The 18736-nt window shown below is 52.8% G+C and overlaps 1 protein-coding gene across 1 annotated transcript in view; it reads right to left on the bottom strand.

The window, feature by feature from the left end:
• Positions 1-13699, bottom strand: part of MTMR12 (myotubularin related protein 12) — a 50458-nt gene extending 36759 nt beyond the window's left edge. Inside the window, exon 1 of the mRNA XM_081088879.1 lies at positions 13473-13699. Within this exon, the coding sequence (XP_080945005.1) occupies positions 13473-13685 (213 nt within the window). The 5' untranslated portion in view covers positions 13686-13699. The remainder of the gene's footprint in view (positions 1-13472) is intronic.
• Positions 13700-18736: the final 5037 nt, after the last annotated feature.

Genomic DNA, 18736 nt, shown 5'->3' on the forward strand with positions numbered 1-18736 from the left:
CAACATGGCCAACAACATGCGCTGATGACCCCAAATGGCTCTTCCCTCCAGACCTCTCTCCAGAGCTCAGACCTGGACATCCGCACAGCCTCCAGGCCACCTGCACTGGAATGTCCCTCAGCGCCTCCCAGTTCACACTTCACAACCAGCGGTCACTTCCCCCTGCCCCTCACCAAACCATTGGTCCTCCTCTGGACTCTGGCTCAGCACATGGCCCCGCCACCCACCCAGTTGGCCACACCAGCACCCAAGAGCCATCCTAACTGCAGTCTGCCCTTCACATTCTGCCCGCTCTGCTCTAACAGCTCAGAGCTCATCCACATCTGCCCACCCCTCCTGCTCTCTTGCTCAGGCGACCGATAGTTAGCTCCATCTTGCTTGGCTGCTTCCTGATTACCGTTGCCCTGCACCCATCTAGCCCCCAGTACACCCACTGGGCCCACCAATCCACGGTCCCCCATCCCATTCACTTTCCAACCCAGAGTCCACACAGCTCCAGTCCTCTCCAGAACACCTAATCCCATGCAGCGGTGGGAAGCAGCCTGTCCTGACAGATCGTAAATTGCCAATAGAAGTCTACTGAGAGAACGTAGAGATGAAAGCATACAAAGAGACAAATAATTCTAGATCCTGGTACTATTCTTTAATCCTGAACAGTTCTTAAGAGAGAAACAACTGTATGACCTAAGCATACGATGAGCGCCAGGTATTACGGAGCTTCTGCAGACCCTCCCTTAGTTGGCTCCTGAAATACACTCTAGTCCAGCGAACCTTTCGGACCTCGGGACCACCAGTGGCCCACAGACCACAGGTTGGCAACCGCTGCTCTAGTCTCACCAATAGGGTAGGGGCTTTCTCCGAATCTGAAGCCTTAGCACTGAGGACAGAGACTAGAGACTCGGTGACTCTATCACCGTCCAGGTCCAGGAAACTAGAAATCAGAACAGGACCTGTTTCCTGGAACTGACTCCTGGGCTGCTGGCTCCCTGCTCCTGGCCCGGGGGCTTCGCTCCCTTCCCAGCGGCATGACTAGCAGGTTCACTCCCCTGAGAGCATGACCAGCTCAACTCCACTCGACCCACTGGACAGTGGCTTTGGCAAATAAAGCAACAGTCACTCCGACGATAAAGGAAGCAAACAGCATCTGAAGCCAGGGAAGCAGGCACGCAGGGAGAGGAAACGGAAACCTGTCTGGGCTCAAGGTACCAGCCCACGGACTGAGCTTTAAGGACCCTGCTATTTGCCCAGCATGCGAACCAGTTCTCAGCCACCACAAGTGTTCATTTCACCGGGAACACTCACGAGCATTTGGGACTAAGCGTTTATTACCCACAGAAATACATGTCTACCTTAAACACGCAAATATGTAATTTGCTGGAGGTCCTATGTCTTTTTTTTTTTTAACATATTTTATTGATTTTTTACAGAGAGGAAGGGAGAGGGATAGAGAGTTAGAAACATCGATGAGAGCAAAACATCAATCAGCTGCCTCCTACACACTCCCTACTGGGTATGTGCCCGCAACCTAGGTACATGCCCTTGACCGGAATCGAACCTGGGACCCTTGAGTCCGCAGGCCAATGCTCTATCCACTGAGCCAAACCGGTTAGTGCTGGAGGTCCTGTCTTTACCTTGACAACAATCCTGTAAGGCGTTCCCACCCCCACTTTGCAGATACGGCCAAGGAAGCTCCATGCGGGTACGCAATGTGCCTGGACTCACACAGCTACACACGCGGGGACCAAGTTCAGTGCTCTTGATTCCAACTCTGTTTTTGTACAAGTTTATTAAGACATAATTCACAGAAGATACAATTCACCTAAAGTGTACAATTCAATGGGGTTTAGTATATTCCCAGAGTTGTGAAACCATGGCCACAATCGATTTTAGAACATTTCATCATGTCTAACAGAAACCCTGTACGTAGCCCTGGGCGGTGGTTCCGTCGGCTGGAGCACCGTCCCGTACACCAAAAGGTTGCAGGTTCAATTCTAGTCAGTGTGCGTACAGGAGACAACCCGATCGATGTCTCTCTCTCTCTCTCTCTCTCTCTCTCTCTCTCGCTCTCGCTCTCTCTGTCTCCCTCTCTCTCTCTCTCTCTCTCTCTCTCTCTCTCTCTCTCTCTCTCTCAAACAACAACAACAAAAACCCTGTACCCAGGCCTGGGCAGTGGCTGGTTGCAGGTTTGATTCTAGTCAGTGTGTGTACAGGAGACAACCTGATATCTCTCTTTCTCTCTCTCTCTCTCTCTCTCTCTCTCTCTCTCTCTCTTTTTCTCACTCTTCCCCCCCCCTCCCAACAGCAAAAGAAACCCTGTACCCATTAGCATTCATCCCCTCATTCTCCTTATCCGCACCCCCTGCCCCTAGCCCTTGGCAACTACCAATCATAACATTTGTTCCTGTTATAAACTACACCACGGAGTGTCCTTTCAGCTGTAACCAGGCTTCAGGAGAGCGGAGCAGACAGCACCCTGCGATGGGGCGCCACCCCAGCAGCTGAGCAATACTCGCGTCCATTTTTCACATTTAGACTGCTTTTTCCCTTATCTCAGTTTGTTTTTTTAAGGAAGGAAGGAACTGCTAAGACCCAAACTAGAGCCCTCACTCTGTTCTGACAGCTCAGCATTCACTGAAGGGCAGTGAAAGTATTACTCATTCAAGCTTCTTAGCAAGGATCGCTCTTACCAGACATTCCTTGGCCTTTAAACAATCCAAACGCTTTATCAAACTCTCCCTAGTAAGACACTCAAGCTCAAGAAGAAATGTTAAGACCCAAATACCAGTGGAAGCCTCGGAACCATAGACGTGACCTCACCGAACAGTTAGCTGGCTCGATTCCAACTAAGAGGGCTGCTCACCCGATGGACTAGGAAGCTGCCTGGAAGCAAACAGAAGCAGAGGACACCACACAGAACAGCTGGGTTCTGCATCCATGCCAAGGCCCTGCTTCAACAAGCTACAAGCCACGGTGACAGCTAGAAGGACTATTTTCGGGCAAAGCACCTCATGCCAAAGCCGACTCGGGGCTGAAAGACAGAGAGTAAGTCAGCAATCACACCGACGGCCTAAGGCAGTGCTGAACCCCGGCCCCGAGTCACTGTGGAGGAGACATGTTAAAAGCTCCCAGTGATGCTCTCATCAGCTACCTGCTGAGCCCCCTCCTGGGAGGGCCCGGGACCCAGTTCTCCCTGCCACCCCGAGCTCCATCCACAAAGCCACCCTGAATGGCTCCATGCACCACGGCCCTGCCCTGACAGCTTACAGTGCCGCGGCGAAACAAGGCCACGGGCACAGAGCAGTCAGACAGCGAGGGCTAGCGCATCTCAAGTGCATCCCCAAGAACCCAGGGCTGCAGGCAGCCTGGCACCCTGGCACAGGCAAAAAGACAGGGAGTGTCAGTGAGCTAAGGCGAGAATGCAAAGGCTGTGGCAAGGGCTTCCAAGGCGTGCGGCCAGGTGCTTCTCACACTAGACTTGCACCCTTTCTCTTCTTTCCTTTCTCTCTATTCTTGGGTTTCCTCTATGATTTCATGTGAAACCGCCGTCTCAGCAAGGACGGGGAGACCACAGAGCCCGGGGGGAAGGCTGAGCCCTACTGCGGGCGCCGCTCCCCGCCCTGAGGCAGCCGCGAATCGCTAAAGAGGACGGCAACAGTGTGTTTTTACAAGGTCCCCCACAGAACCATGTTGTTTAAAAAAATAAAAAGTACAAGTTCCCTGCACGAAGCAGGTTTAAACACACTCCCCTCATCCAACTCTATAATCAGGAAGCGAGAGGCACACAGAAGAGAAACGACCCAGCCCAGCCGCCCAAAGCCAAACGAACGCTCTTTCAACAAACCAGGAGCGCAGTCCGCAGGAGCCGCGAGCCCGTGAGGATCAGACCCGGGGAGGGGCACGGGGAGGGGCACGGGGAGGGGAGAACTAACTCCACGTGGAAACGACGCGTGAAGGCTGCGTCCAGGACTGGCCGCGGTGCCCGGGCTGACTCGGGCGCTGCAGAAGGGATGGTGGTGTGTGGTCCCAGGCACGAGAGGAGATGCCAGCAGACGGTGGCGATGGAAATGCAGACAGACCACCCTCCCAAAAGGCACCCTGGGGACCACGCCTGGTTTGGAGTCCAGCAACTGGGAAAATGGGGCCACTGACAGGTCCTCCTGGAAGCCCTTAAGACCAGAGACAATACTGTTCAGGAGGGCAGAGAAGGGACCCATGAAACAGCTCACGGAGAAGGAAAGCTGCAGGAAGGCAGGGCCTCCAGGGAGATGGGCTGGGTGCCTGTGTGACCTGGCAGAGTCCTGCAAGACGGACAGCACCCCAGCTCCAGACACAGCCTCTGCGAGCGCCAGGGAGAAAGTGCTGGAAGGGAATTTAGACTTGAGGTCAAGTCTTGCCACTATCGGGACCTGCACTGGTGGCCCAAAGAACATGTGAACACAGACATGCAGACACACACACACACACACACACACACACAGCCGCAGCTTCAGGGAGAAGAGTAACAGGCACTACAATTCACGTGTAGTAAGTGTTTACTGCATGCCAGGTACTGTGCTAACTTTCCAAGGATTGCCTTACTGAAGACTAACAACGATCTTATGGGCGAGATACTATGATTTTAATTCCCATTTCACAGATCAGGAAACTGAGGCTCAGAGAGTTAAATTCCCAGCCCAAACCCACAGTGAGCGAGCAGCAGAGCGCTAGCTCCACAGCCAGCTCTTGCCCACAGTAGTTTAAAGTGGCAGCACTGGGGTGTGTGCACGTGCTCAGAGAAAGGCGGCAGGCGGCAGCTGGGGCTGTCAGTCTCCCGTGCTAAGCTAACTGATGTGACTAACAGCAGCTGCAGAAACACATGGCCTTGCCTCTGTCCCCGCCCTTCCCCCTCCAGGACCCCTCCCCCTCCAGGACCCCTCCCCCTCCAGGACCCCTCCCCTCCAGGACCCCTCCATAAATACTAGCTCAGCTAAAGACTGTGAGGGGCTGAAAGCCTGGCAGCAGGAGCTTGTCCCAGGGCTTGGTGCGAGCGGAACCAGGGGCAGAGGTGCCGAGGCCCCGGAGGGGCCAGGCTGACCGAATGGAAAGCAGCCTCCAGAGAGAGGAAGAAACAGTCCTGCCGTCCTCGCAACGGCACCTGGGATCCCACTCTTCAGACTCCTCACTTGCACCCACGCACATGCCTTCCATGAGGGATGAGGACAGGTGCTCCAGCCACCTGGTCCCCACCGCCTCTGAGCCTTCTGAGTTGTCCCTCTGGCCTGCCAGCTCCAGCATCCCCCGCCCCACCGAGCCCACTCCAACGCCGCCCTTTCCAAGTCCTACACAGGCTGAGGCTGCGGCTGAGGCTGAAGCTGAGGCTGCGGCTGAGGCTGAGGCTGAGGCTGAGGCTGAGGCTGAAGCTGAGGCTGCGGCTGCAGCAGGCCCTCCTCCGGGCTCCGTGGTACCTCCTCCCGCATCAGCAGGCAGCACCCACCTCCACGATAGAGCCATCTGTTGACTTGCCGGCTCCTCAACAGAATGTGACACCCTGAGTGCACAGGCTGGTTTTCTGCCGCCCTCATTCTAACACAGTGCTTAGCAAACGGTAGGCATGCAAGCAAGACTCCTTCCCATTCAAGTCATTACGAAGAGCCACAGCATCTAGCCTGTGGTGAGTGTCCACCACAGGACAAGTCCTGGGCTGGGCAGACATGGTATTTCTTCTCCTGCAGGGCAGACGGCCATCCGCGGTTACAGGTGAGGAAAGGAAGTCAGAAAGCCAGTCACAATGGGGAATGGATCTCACGGGATTGAAGCAAAACAGGAATTCAATTTTATGTCTAGAGAAAAGGTAGGAACAGTGGGCTTTTCATCAAAAACACTGGGCTCATTTCCTCCAAGGTTCTCTCAGGAATTTTAAAACTCTCCTAGCAAAAACAAAAGCAAAATCCTCAGGAGCGCAGGGCCATTGTCTGAAACAGGGTTGGCAATCTGTCACAGGGGAAAGACAGACTCAAAATACCTCACCATGTGGCCAGGCCTTCCACAGGCAAGTCTGGCTTTTCTTGTGGCTGAAACCTCTCCCTTCCCCAAAAGCAAAGAAGCGGGGCCTTGGATGCCACCTCTGAAAGGCTGCCCACCAGCCAGGTCTACAAGCTACGAGGAAGGACAGGGCACAGGAGGGGAAAGTGATGATATTATTTTAGGAAAAGCATTTACATATGAAATCAAAACAGCATGGTCTTGCAACTGCCTGTGAAATCGTTATTACTCCCAGAGGTCATTTGATTTTGCTTACTCAGATCTTATGTAAACCACTGAACAGACGTGATAAATGGACAGAATTTGCCCTATGACAGATAGACTTACTAGAAACGAGGAGAAAGAGAGAGAAACAAGCACACAGGCTGAAACTAGCAAAATGTCAAAGGCCAAATATTAACAATGAAAAAAGTCAACTGCTACGTGTTCCCGTTCGGCTGGAATTTGAAATGTAATCAAACATTCTCAAGTGTATGAAGGAACAAAGAAAAGAGGAAAAGGAACTTTAGAGGTAGTGAAAATCCTGTCAGTTACCACAGTGCACTTTCCTGGCATGATGCCATGGCAACCACCACAACTAAAACTCCGCTTTCATGAATCCCCGAGCTGGGGAAGATGTGTGTCCTAAGCAATGGTCAGGCGCTTTCAGAAGCCATGCAGGTGGCTCCGACCCACAGCTCCTGAAGGCCGACATGTGCGCGGACCCGCTAAGGGCTCTCCCTGCGTACCCACAGTTACTGTTCACAATGCTCCTCCACACTCAGGTAAGAGCGGGAGTGTCCCTATTCCCACATTTCCTGTAGCGATGCGACTGAGACACGCAGCGAGCACGGGAGAGCGACCGGAGAGCGATCGGCTGCTGGCTCCCTGGAGCTGCGACCCGCCAGGTAGGCAGACCCTGCAGCCCTTCCTGCCGCTTCACTCCCTCCCCCTCCCACTCCACCCAAAGCAGCGGAAGATGAGAGGCCACCTGAGAATTATTCCAGTTCCATCCTACTTCCCAACCTATCTTACGAAGTTATTTTAAATGATTCATTAAACTGCAAACCCGCTGTCCTTATGGTCTTAAATACAGCGCATCAGAAGTCAGGAGCGGGACGGGAAGAGAAACGGAGGGTGTTCTCCTGCTGGGAAAACAACTCCCAGTATAAGCTCTCCCCACACAGACCAGCAGGGCCATCGGCACCCCCGGCACCACACGCAGGTTATGACTCGTACACGTGACTGCGACCATGTCAGACAGGCTCACACGGACGAAGCCTGGGCAGACGCAAAGACAAGCACGCGCTTTCGTTAGGGGAGCATCACTCAGGGCGACTCTGTTTTTCTAACTTCTCAAGTCTGCAACTTTATTACACTGTCTTTGTCATAAAAACAGGGTGTACATCTTTTATAGTGATAAAAAAATTGTGGCCCCCCAAAATCTAGGTTTCTCTAAAGTATGCTACCACACAGGATGGTTTAATGTGGAAGTAGCTCAAGACCATGAAACGTCCTGTTGAGGATATTTAGAGAAAAATCTAGAACTTTAGGTTTCTAAGTCCAGGTTCCCCAGAGCCCAAGATTCTGACAGCAGTGAAGGCGGAAGCCGTCCAGAGGCGGGTCTGGCCTGGGTGGCGGCTGTCGGATGGCAGCTGGGCGATCAGGAAGTGCTGCTGGCGCTCCATCTGCAGCAGCGGGCGGTGCTGGACAGGACCCAGGCGGATTCCGCAGGAAGCACATGGGGGAGAAAAAGCGGAAGCTCGGGACACATCAGGCTCCAGCCACAGCTAAGAAAGTGATCGTTTTGGGAAGAACTTTCCATGTCCTTCATGGCCTGTTCAATCACTAGCAATGACCGCTATAAAAGGAAAAATTCTGCCATTAAAACTCTAGTTTGGAATACAGAAAGCGTTATAATCTTTAAAAAAAAAAAAAGTAATGGATCTAGATTTTGCTTTTAACGGTAATTTTATTGCTAGGGCTGGGGAAGTAGGGCTATCTTAGGATAAAACAATCTCTTCTTGTCATCAATCCATCAAAGTCATCAAAAGTAGTGGTCCAATACAGAGTATTTTACCACAAAATAATCTCAAATATTTCATCGGTTTGTATCCCCAATATTTAGAACAGTGGCTGGTACTGGAAGGTGCTGAGTAAATATCTGATGAACAAACTAGTTGTGTCTCCGCGGAGCCTGTGCCCACTGTCACCTGGCGGACAACCTAACAAAAGCCAAGAAAGAAACCGCTGCTGAGAACACGAAGGAGGAGGCACTCTGCGTGTGCTTCACGGACAGCACGCCTGCGCTCACATCACAGGATGACGAACGCCCCGCAGGCAGACTGCCCTCGTTAAAGCCCCGCCGCCCTTCGCCACTGGGACCCTGACGACTTAACTTCTCTGGGTCTGACTTTCCACCTCTCGGCCCAAAAAGGAAGGTAACAGTACTTGGCATCCACGACGTAAGAAGCTGAAGGGATGACACCAGGCAAGTGCAGCCCCTGAGACACAGCAGTACTTCAGGAATGTCAGGGATTGTTAAGTGTTTTAATTTGGATATATACCCACAGTCCTATCTCTGGGAAGAATACAGGACCATAGGTTTACCTCTCCCCACCAAAAGAAAGAACCTTAAATGAGGACTAAGCAATGGAATGGATTCTTTTCCCTAAGGCAGTGGTTCTCAACCTTCCGAATGCCACAACCCTTTAATACAGGTCCTCATGTTGTGGTGACCCCAAATCATAAAATTATTTTCATTGCTACTTCATAACTGGAATTTTGCTACTGTTATGAATCGTCATGTAAATATCTGATATGCAGGATGTATTTAGGCGACCCCTGTGAAAGGGTCATTCGACCCCCAAAGGGTCGCGACCCACAGGTTGAGAACCGCTGCCCTAAGGGATAAATGGAAAAAAAAAAGACAGCTCTTAAGTCTGGATTTTTGTTCTGACCCTCAGGTCTTCCTCTCTCTTCCTGCCTTTCTCCTGACGCCGCCCCAAAGCCTTCCCTGCGCTCCTGCGGCCCTGGCCTGGCCACTGCCCCGGCTCTAGGAGACAGCCCCATCGCTGTCCTGCCATAGTGCGGCAGCTGGAGGGAGGCCTCACTTCCACGTCTGGGACCAGGAGCACAGGCCTCCCTAGATGACCTTTAACTTCTCTTCCAAATCTAACTCTCCACAAAGAAGAAACTGAAAACTGTTATTAGTGCGTTCAAGTCAAACACTCACCTAGGATCTACTGGAAAGTACGCTTTAACTGTACGTGGAATACCGCACAAATATGGGCACAAGCGCAGCAGCTCTAGACACACAAGTTCCCCGAAGTTTCCATTCAACTTCCTTATCACGATGGAACAGACTATTATTAAATCAGAACTTTCTCTTAGGACCTCTTAATGGTCCGTGGCTTACAAGCTTCTGGTTACAGACACCAAGATTTCTTTGTTTTAAAATTACATATATATTTTTTAAAATATATTTTTATTAATTTCAGAGATGAAGGGAGAGGGAGAGAGAAATAGAAGCATCAATGATGAGAGAGAATCATTGACCAGCTGCCTCCTGCACGCCCCACAATGGGGATCAAGACCACAACCCAGGAATGTGCCCTGACCAGGAATTGAACTGTGACCTCCTGGTTCATAGGTCGATAATCAACCACTGAGCTACACCAGCCAGGCAAGCATTTCTAATCACGAAAAATTACCAGACGAGTGTTTACAATTTCAAGGTAACTGAGCAGAAAGCTGACAGTTTGGAAGAATCAGAATTGTCACTCGGCACCAGAGAAGGGGACTAAGTAGAAAAACACTCAACAATCATATGACTTTCTTGGTTCTCTGTACTACCCAACATCTCCCCAAGACACTGTATGCCTCTATTGAGGAAAAGGGGTCAAATTAAAATGAGGTTACAAATGACATGGAAAGACATTTACAATATAGATTTCTGGTGAAAAAGGCAGATTACAAAGTAATATAATCAACAATATCAATCCCATTTTGGTAAAAAATATATACTGGTATATGCACACACCTACACGCATCCAATAGGATACACTCCAAGTTGTTAATAAGCTTATAATTTTTCTGTAAAATGTTTGCATATCTATATTTTCTTATTATTTTTTTAAAATACATTTTTATTGATTTCAGAGAGGAAAGGAGAGGGAGAGAGAGATAGAAACATCAATGATGAGAGAGAATCATGGGTCGGCTGCCTCCTGCACGCTCCACACTGGGGATCGAGCCTGCAAACCTGAGCCTGTGCCCTGACCGGGAACCGAACCGTGACCTCCTGGTTCATAGGCCGGTGCTCAGCCACTGAGCCACGTCAGCCGAACAATTTTCTTATTTTTCTCCAATGAACACTTATACCTCCTGAAATAATGCAAACATTTTATGTAACAATAAAAATGGATCTGGCACCCAAACTATCAACAGATGCCTCCCTCAAGCAGAGCTCAGGGATTCCCCGTACAGAGGCCAGCATCTGTTGTACATTGTACCTGGGGCCAAGCTGGGGCGGGCGCTGAGATTTTTAGGGACCAGCCATCAAGTACCACTGAGATAGGCCCAGAGCTCTCCTTCCTGTTCACCTTGATTCCAGAGCCATCGGCTTCCCACTCGCAAGGTTTATTTGATTGTAACCCTCTGGGCAGAGTTTTCAAAACTGACCAAAGGTCCTAAGTTACAGTTCAGGATTTTAACGTTCACATTCCTTGATTTAAGAGGGTCAATAACCAAAGAACACAAGTTACTCTGGCAGAGATCCAGTTTTAAAAGTTGGAGCTAATCTCTACCCCTCATGTTAGGCTGGCCAATGCCAAGCCTTTCTTTTCTTTTTTCTTAAAATATGTTTTTATTATTTCAGAGAGGAAGGGAACGGGGAGAGAGAGGTAGAAACATCAATGATGAGAGAGAATCATTGATCAGCTGCCTCCTGCACGCCCCACACTGGGGATGGGATCCAGCCCTGACCGGGAACCGAACCGTGACCTCCTGGTTCATAGGTCGACACTCAACCATGAGCCACGCCGGCCAGGCCAATCCTTTCTGATAAGAATAAAAAATAAGCCATGATGTTTAAAAGCATCATCGCCCAATCCTTGATCCAGTTCCACACTTCTGCTTTTAACACGAAGTGCTGACTCCCAATAGATTGCTTGGCCTATCGAAAGCCGCCACCGCTGAGCCTCCCAAGGTCCCATCAGCCAAGAAACAAGCTCATCACCAGGCACAGGTGTCACTGCGTCAGGAGGCGTGCAGGCTGTCCCGGCAGCTCAGAGACCTGCCAGCAAGCGGCGTCTTCAGGCACAGACCTCCCAGCTAGCAGAAGCAACGTGCACACAAAGAAGGGCTAGGAAGACAGACATCACAGGCAGCAAAGATGAAGGCAACAGAAGGGAAAGCAGCAGAAACAGCAGGAGGACAGTCTTCAGAAGAGTGTCTGAGGCACCCCCCCCACTGAGTGAGGGGGAGAATGCCAGCAGGCCCAGTGCTCTGGGAGGCACGCAAGTGAGCCTGGACGCTGCTGCCTCTCATGCCTTTCCGACGCGGCATCTGGCAAAAGCTACACATACTTCAAAACCGTCTTCTCACCCCCTCACTCAGGTATCTCTTAAAAACCATCCACGATTCACATCAGAGCCTTATCCTCTGTTACAAAACATTTGTGGAGACTGCTTACAACAAAAAAGCATAGAGTCTACACAGCACTATTTTCTTGCAAGAAAACAAAACTGCCAACTATCAGGATCTGAAAAAAACACACAAAAAAACGTGATCACTTCAGGCTCGTTTTGGGTCTGAACCACTCCCCTTCCCCAGCTATCCTCCAAAGAAACAGAACAGGCGCTGCTGCGGGCAAAGAGGGAAAACAAGTCTAATTACAACATGTGCACTTGGCGGATGAAAAAAACCTGGGCATTCTTGAACTCTGGCCACGTTTCAGAAGCGCTCCCACTTGCCGTTTAACCTCGCTCAAAAGCGAAGGTTAAAGATCAGTTGTACTTCAACCAGGGCGCAATAAAACACAAAAGACGCCGACCCACTGGCCACTGTGCTGCCGGTGACACCGCAAGGGAAGCCAGCTGGAAACTCAAAGCGACCCTGACTCCTTATCGAGCACTGACAGAGGAAGAGGAAGCGGTTTTCACTTTATTTTTAAAATGAGGTCTAACAATCGGACCCGGTGCACGAGCGTGCTCCACCGGGGAAAGCACACATTTTGCAACGGGAGACACAGACGCGAAGGCTGCAGGCCCAGGCGGACGGGCTCAGCCTACCTGCCCTCCCTGCAGAGGTGGAGGCCGCTGAAGACAGAGCTGGCAGTGCTTCTGCGGGGGGCAGGAGAGACTTCTGGAACCCAAAAGGGGGGCTGTCCAACTGGACATCTGGATCGCGGGCTACTGCTCAAGAGGCCTGAGCACCTACAAGCTGTCACCTCGCAGCCCCTGTCTGGGACCGTGCCCCGCAGACACTGGGCCTGCTGCCTCGGTGCCCCCACCACACACACACACACACACACACCAGGCTCTGTCCCCCCACCCCAAGCATCCTTCAGGCCTCGGCTCAAACGCCACCGCTGCAGGAGGAAAAAGGAGCCGCTCCTCCAGACACGCACCTCCTGCTAACACCATGCAATTCCCTTCGGCCTCCCCCACCGCTCGCTCCTCTCCCAGATGAGCCTCAGAAGAACGGGGAGGCTCGGTGGCTTGTCCCCTGGTGTCTACCCCGGCCGCTTAGGACGGTGCCTGACACCGGGCAGGAGCTCAAGAACTGTTTTCTGAATGAATGAATGAATGAATGAACGGACGGACAGGAGCACTCCAGGAGGAAGGCAAGGGGGGTGGAAAGGGTGCCGGTGTGTGGGTGAAGTTGGGGGGGTGGGGGGGGGGCGCAGCACAGAGGGGAGTTCCCGGGGAGAGGAAGGCTGGGGGGCCGGGCCGCAGGGTTCCTCCCGCAGAGCCGATGGGAGGCGAGAGGCGCACCGGGTCCGCCAGTGGCACCGGGTCCGCCGGCGGCGCCGAGCAGCGCTTCCAAAGGGCGGCTGAGATGGAGCGCGGAGGACGAGGGGAAACCCAAGGGCAGGGCAGACTCGCCGGCCGCGGGCCCCGGGCAGGCCCCGCGGGACCGGGACCACCCGCCCCGCCCCCGCCCCTGCCTCGGGGCCCAGAAACCAGCTCCCCCTCGACGTACTCGGGGGCGCCCCGGGCCGCCGGACCTCTGGGCTCCGGCCCTTCACCGGGTCGACAGCGAGAGGGCCCTGCGCTCGGGCACCTGCCTGCCCGCCCCGGGGGTCCCCACCCCGGGCCCCGGAGGCCCCAGCGCGCCCTGGCGGGCGTCACCCCGCCCGGTTCCCCTCCGCACACGCCCGCCGCCCTCCCCGCAGCGGGGGAAAGGGCTCCCGGCGTCCCTCGCCGCGGCCGCCCAGCCGGACGCCCGCCCGCGCGGCGCCCGCTCACCTCGGGGCGCACGTACGACACGAAGGAGGGTTTCGGCGCCCTGGTGCCGCCGCCACCGCCGACCACCCCTTTGCCCAGCATCCCCCCGCCCTGGAAGCCGCGACGCGCGGGAAGAGGCGGCTGCTCGGCTCCCGGAGCGGCGGCGGCCACCAGCACAGGCGGCGGGGGCTCCGCCCATCCCCAGGGCCGCGAGGGCCGCGGCGCCGCCCGCATCCGGCTCCGCCGCTCGCTCCGCCCACCCCGCCCCGCCCCGCCCCGCCCCGCCCCGCCCCGCCCAGGCCCGCGGGCCCCGCCCACTCCCCCGCCGGCGGGGAGACCTCGCCCAATGGCCACGCCCCCCCACTCGCGGCCGGCGCGTCTCACTGGCGGAGATTCGCCGTCTGAGATTGGCTATGTTTCACCGGAAGGGCCCGCCCCCTGCTTTTATTATTGGCCAGAAACGCTCTCGGCCCACCCCCTGCGCCATGTCCCACCTGGAGTGATGTTTCCCCTGACCAATCCAGAGAGCAATCTCTCTGGACTCCTCGGCGATTGGATAACAAGAATGTCGCCGTCGTCCAATGGTCCTGCGGCCACTAAGTGATGAGGAGGTTCACGGCGGGTGTCCCGTCGCTGCTGGTGGCTTTGAAATGAAACTTCCCAGAAGCAGAGTATGTGGAGTCTCCGCGTGAGTTCCAAGTCCACACTAGTGGCTTCAGATTTATTTCAAATGTTGAAAAAAGTGAGATAAACCAAGAGTTAACAGGCACTTGGGAATAGGCTTAATGTTCGATCATAAAAAGCCTTGCCCATCTCATTTTCCAACATTTTTTGTTTGTGTTTGACAATATCAAAAGACCATAAGAGGCTTCTCGTAACCACTCTCCCCAGTTACCGATAAAACCCTCCTTTTTAGTGAAGACTGCAAAGAAAAGTCATTTAAATAACACATGTGGCGCCACGCATGGTTAGGCACAGATGAACGATGCAGGGCACAGCTTTCAAGAAATGCCGCCTAGCCCTGGCCGGTGTGGCTCAGTGGATAGACCGTGGGCCCAGCGGCGGAGGGGTCCCGGGTTCGATTCCGGACCAGGGGAGGAATCTGGTTCCATTCTGGTCAGGGGCACACCCCTCGGTTGCAGGCTCAGTCCTCATGCGGGAGGCAACCAATGGGCGTGAGATGGATGTTTCTGTCTCTTCCCCTCACTGCCACTCTAAAAATCAGAGGGAAAATACCCTTGGGTGAGGATTAATAACCACTGCCAAGAAATTCAGTCTAGTAGGAAACACTAGTAAACATTTGCAGTTAATTTTTTCTGTGTCAGGGACTAATGCTCTCACCCTCTTCATTACCAGGAGTGCTCCCCACCATGCTCTCCCAAGCAACTCTGAATAAACACAAAATCTAATGGATAATGAATGCACTTACTTTTGCAAGCATAGATTTAGGACAAGTCCTGTAGCCTTGTTCCCAGACCTTGAATGCCAGGCCTTGAGTCAGTCTCGTAGAAATGAGCACTGAATTCAGTACAAGACCAAGCAGCTGGAGTTCATTAGTTTATTGGAAAGAGCCTGTGGCCCTAACTGGGTAGCTCAGTTGATTAGAGTGTTCTCCTGATACGGAAAGGTTGCAAGTTCAATCCTCTGTCGGGGCTGATACAAAAATCAACTAATCTATAATAATAAAAGCGTAATATGCTAGTTAGACCGGACGTCCTTCTGGATGACCTTCCAGACTAAGCTGGGGCTGCAAGGGAAGCCCGGGTGCCGGGTGCCAGAGGGAAGCCGGTGCCTGCAGCCGGCGGCAGGAAGGCCTACTCTTGCATGAATTTCATGCATCGGGCCTCTAGTGAATCTATAATAATAAAAGCATAATATGCTAATTAGACTGCACAGCCAAACAACCTTCCAGATGACCTTCTGGACGAAGCCAGGGCTATGAGGGCTGAGGCAAGCCACCACGGCTGCAAAGGCCAAGCCCCTTGCATGAATTTCGTGTATCGGGCCTCTAGTGAATACATAAATAAGCAGAAAACAAATTTGTATGTGTGTGTGTGTGTGTGTCCCTCTCTCTCCCTCTCTTGGAGCTCCCTGGGGGGTTCTTGTGGATGCCTTAGGAGCCTTGGGGTGGATGCAAGGCTTGGGAATGGGGAGGAAGAAAGTTGTCCCTAAATCATTCTCTGGTGGAGGTGATCCCAGGGGAGTCACAGATGTCTTTCACGGCCATTGGGCCACCCAAAGGGCCTGTAAAATGATGCTTGTGCAAATATTCTAGTTACCATTTAATTGGCAAGACAACTATTTTGCAGAACATGATGTAATCATCATAGATTCTTTAAGGATGTGGTTGGGTAATTTTAAATACAGAATTTTATTGAGAGGAAGCTGCCTTAGTCAGGCCTCTAAGATGGAGTGGTTTCAGTCAAGATGGCGTCCCGTGTTACTCCTATACTGTCTCGGCCTCATTTCCTACTAGATTGCCATTGGCAAGCCTGCCACTGAGCTGCATTACCCCGTTTTCAGGTGAGAAAACAGATGTAGGTCATTTGCCCAGGTCCGACAACTGGTTACTGACAGAACTGGGACTCCAACAAGGTTTGTCGGATTCCGAGGCCCATGTTCTTAATATTGTAATTACACGAATTAGGGCAGCGCACCATGAAAGTGTGTCCATTCTGTTGGGGAAGACAAGCCAGGCTTCGCGAAGAAAGACCTCCTGAAGGAGGTATGCAAGCATGAAGTTCTTTGTCAGGATTAAGAACACCACTTTCTATTTCACAACAGTTTTTACTTTTCATAGTGAAACGGCAGCCCCGGCCAGGGAACTGCAGCCTAGGTGCATGCTCTGACCAGGAGTCAAACCTACAACCTTTTGGTGGATGGGACGACGCTCCAAACAACCGAGCCACCCAACCAGGGCGCCGTTCTGAGCAAATTTTTAGTCCCTTACTTTTCGGATAACTTTGGTTTTCCGTGATCTTCCACCAGCGTCCGTATGTTCGCGTGGGTACCGATGGCCAGGGCTGGCTTCTTGGACATGCAACTAGTGCAGTCATGCAGGGCCCACACCTGATAGAAGGGTGTGGGGTTTAATGCTCGGCGGATGCAGCCTTGAAATTCTGAATCGTTGTATCTCTAATTGGTGGTTTTGAGTGAAGTGCGATGAGACAATGGAGGGAGCCTGGGGTCTTGGAGCCTCAACTCCTGCACAGTGCCCCTTGCCCTCCTTTCCCCCCTCCTCTCGGGTGCCTACCCTACGTCTTTTGTCTGTGTCCTTGGGCAGAAATAATAAAATAACATTAAATCAAACTGTAACTGAAAAATAAAATTATTTTAAAAAAATAGTTTTAACTGTTTACCTCTGGATTTTGAACCATGAGTATTACCTGGCTCAACAATAAAAAATTAAAATTTACACACACACACATACCTATCTCATTTACTTTTTTAAAAAATTAAAGCAAAAATCACATAAGGTAAAAGCAGCCATTTTAAAGTGAACAATGAAAATACGTTGAATTTTCATTCATAAACAAGAGCCTTTAACAAGTCCTTGCCATTTTCTGTCTCTGCTTGTCTTGGCATTCACCCCCACCCATCAGGGTCTCCTCCCAATGCCACCACCTCGTTGGCACCTTCCTTAGGGACAGTTGGGACAATCTAGACGCTTCTGAATTCCTAGGCATCCAGAGCCCACAGCTGCCTCCACTGTAAACTTGAACCTGCCTTAGAATCACTGCAGTGGGTCCAGGCCTTTGTCTCCCTCCCTAGAGCTATGCCCGGAGCTTCTCACGGTCAGAGGACGCCCTCCAGTGCTTCGCGATACTCCCTACAGCACAGCCCTCGGTGCTGTGAAGAGAATATGGGATGGATGGATGGACTGTTTCATGTTTGAAACGCTCCTCTGTCCCAACGTTAAGCTTTCCAACCTGACACTCCGGAACCCCGCAGCCTCTGGGACAGGGAGACTGTGCCCTCTACAGGGCCGTTAGAGATGTGGGGAGCCGGGAAGGCACTCTCTAGCACAAAGAAGAATAACGAAAGAGGAGGCTGGGACTGCTCCTCCCATCCCCCCTCCCCAGGCCTCCGCTGGGCACACTGACTGGCCCACCGGTGCGTGAAGCATGCACTAGAACTTGGCTTGCGTCAGCCGCTACGCCACCCACAGCTCCCAGAGCGGGACACCAATTCATTTTGGAGAGCCTGGGGGTGGGGGGTGGGGGGTAGGGAAGTCGCAAGGCCCAGAGAAGTGGAACAACTCGTCCAATCTGCTTTCTGACCATGAATTCCAGTCCACTGTGGTCTGACATGATCTGATGACTTCTGAGCTTTATCTTTGTCACTTCGTCTTCTAAGGCCGTTGCAGTCCATCTCCGAACTCCTTCCTTCCGTGTGTCCCCCTACTCTCTGGGCTGGTCCAGAGCCCCAGCCAGGCCTGGTCCCATTGCTTGTCCCGTGTGCTTCTGGGCAGGGAAGGTGCCCGCTTGGGGCCTGCGGTCCCTCTGTCCTGCCCGGTCCAGCTGGCTGGATGGCGAGTCCTCAGAGCTACAGCGGAGTCCTCCTCCCCCCGGGCTGGGCAGCCTCCCAGCAGCACCTCTGGGAGGCTCACTCACATCACTTTCTAGGTTTCTCGGGGCCATGAAAAACAGTGGGTCATTTTCACCCCCTGGGAGACACAGAGCAGTTAAGGGACTTTTGCAAGTTCTGGGAAGGTTTCAAGTTCTCTGTGCCTCAGAGCAGGGGCGCAGGGGCGCAGGGGCGAGGATGGTGTCAGCAGCCCAGGCAGGCGGGTGTCAGTGTGTGTGTATGACGGGCGAGAGGGTGGAACCAGCAGGCAGAAAAACCTGTTATTTGGGTTGATTCATTCCAGGAGGACAGCGCTGAGATCTGGCATCTGACTCCAGGCGGGATGACCTCCAGGAGAGAGGAATGAGAACGCTTGTTGCTGTCTCAAATAATTAAGGTTGACGTCACCTAGTGCTTCCCATGTCATTCAATCTCCGGAGGCCGCGTGTCGCCAAGTGAAAATAATGTGTTATTCCTTCTTGTTTCCTGAGATGGAAGCATCCAGTGTCAATCTGACTTTCTGGTGGGACAGAGCTGGCTGGGGAAAGCGAGGGAGGGGCCTGGCCTGCGGGCTGTTTGTTTGCTAATTGGAAGGGAAATGGCACTGGGAGGACCTCTCCTGCCCTCCCAGTTTTGCTGGAGGCTGAATCTGGTTAGAAAATCTGGCGCAGGAGCGGAGGACACCCTTTCCCACAGTGCGTGGCGCCTACTGGTGCTCT

This window comes from Myotis nattereri (assembly GCF_964212035.1).
Source record: "Myotis nattereri genome assembly, chromosome: 4".
NCBI classification, from domain to species: Eukaryota; Metazoa; Chordata; class Mammalia; order Chiroptera; family Vespertilionidae; genus Myotis; species Myotis nattereri.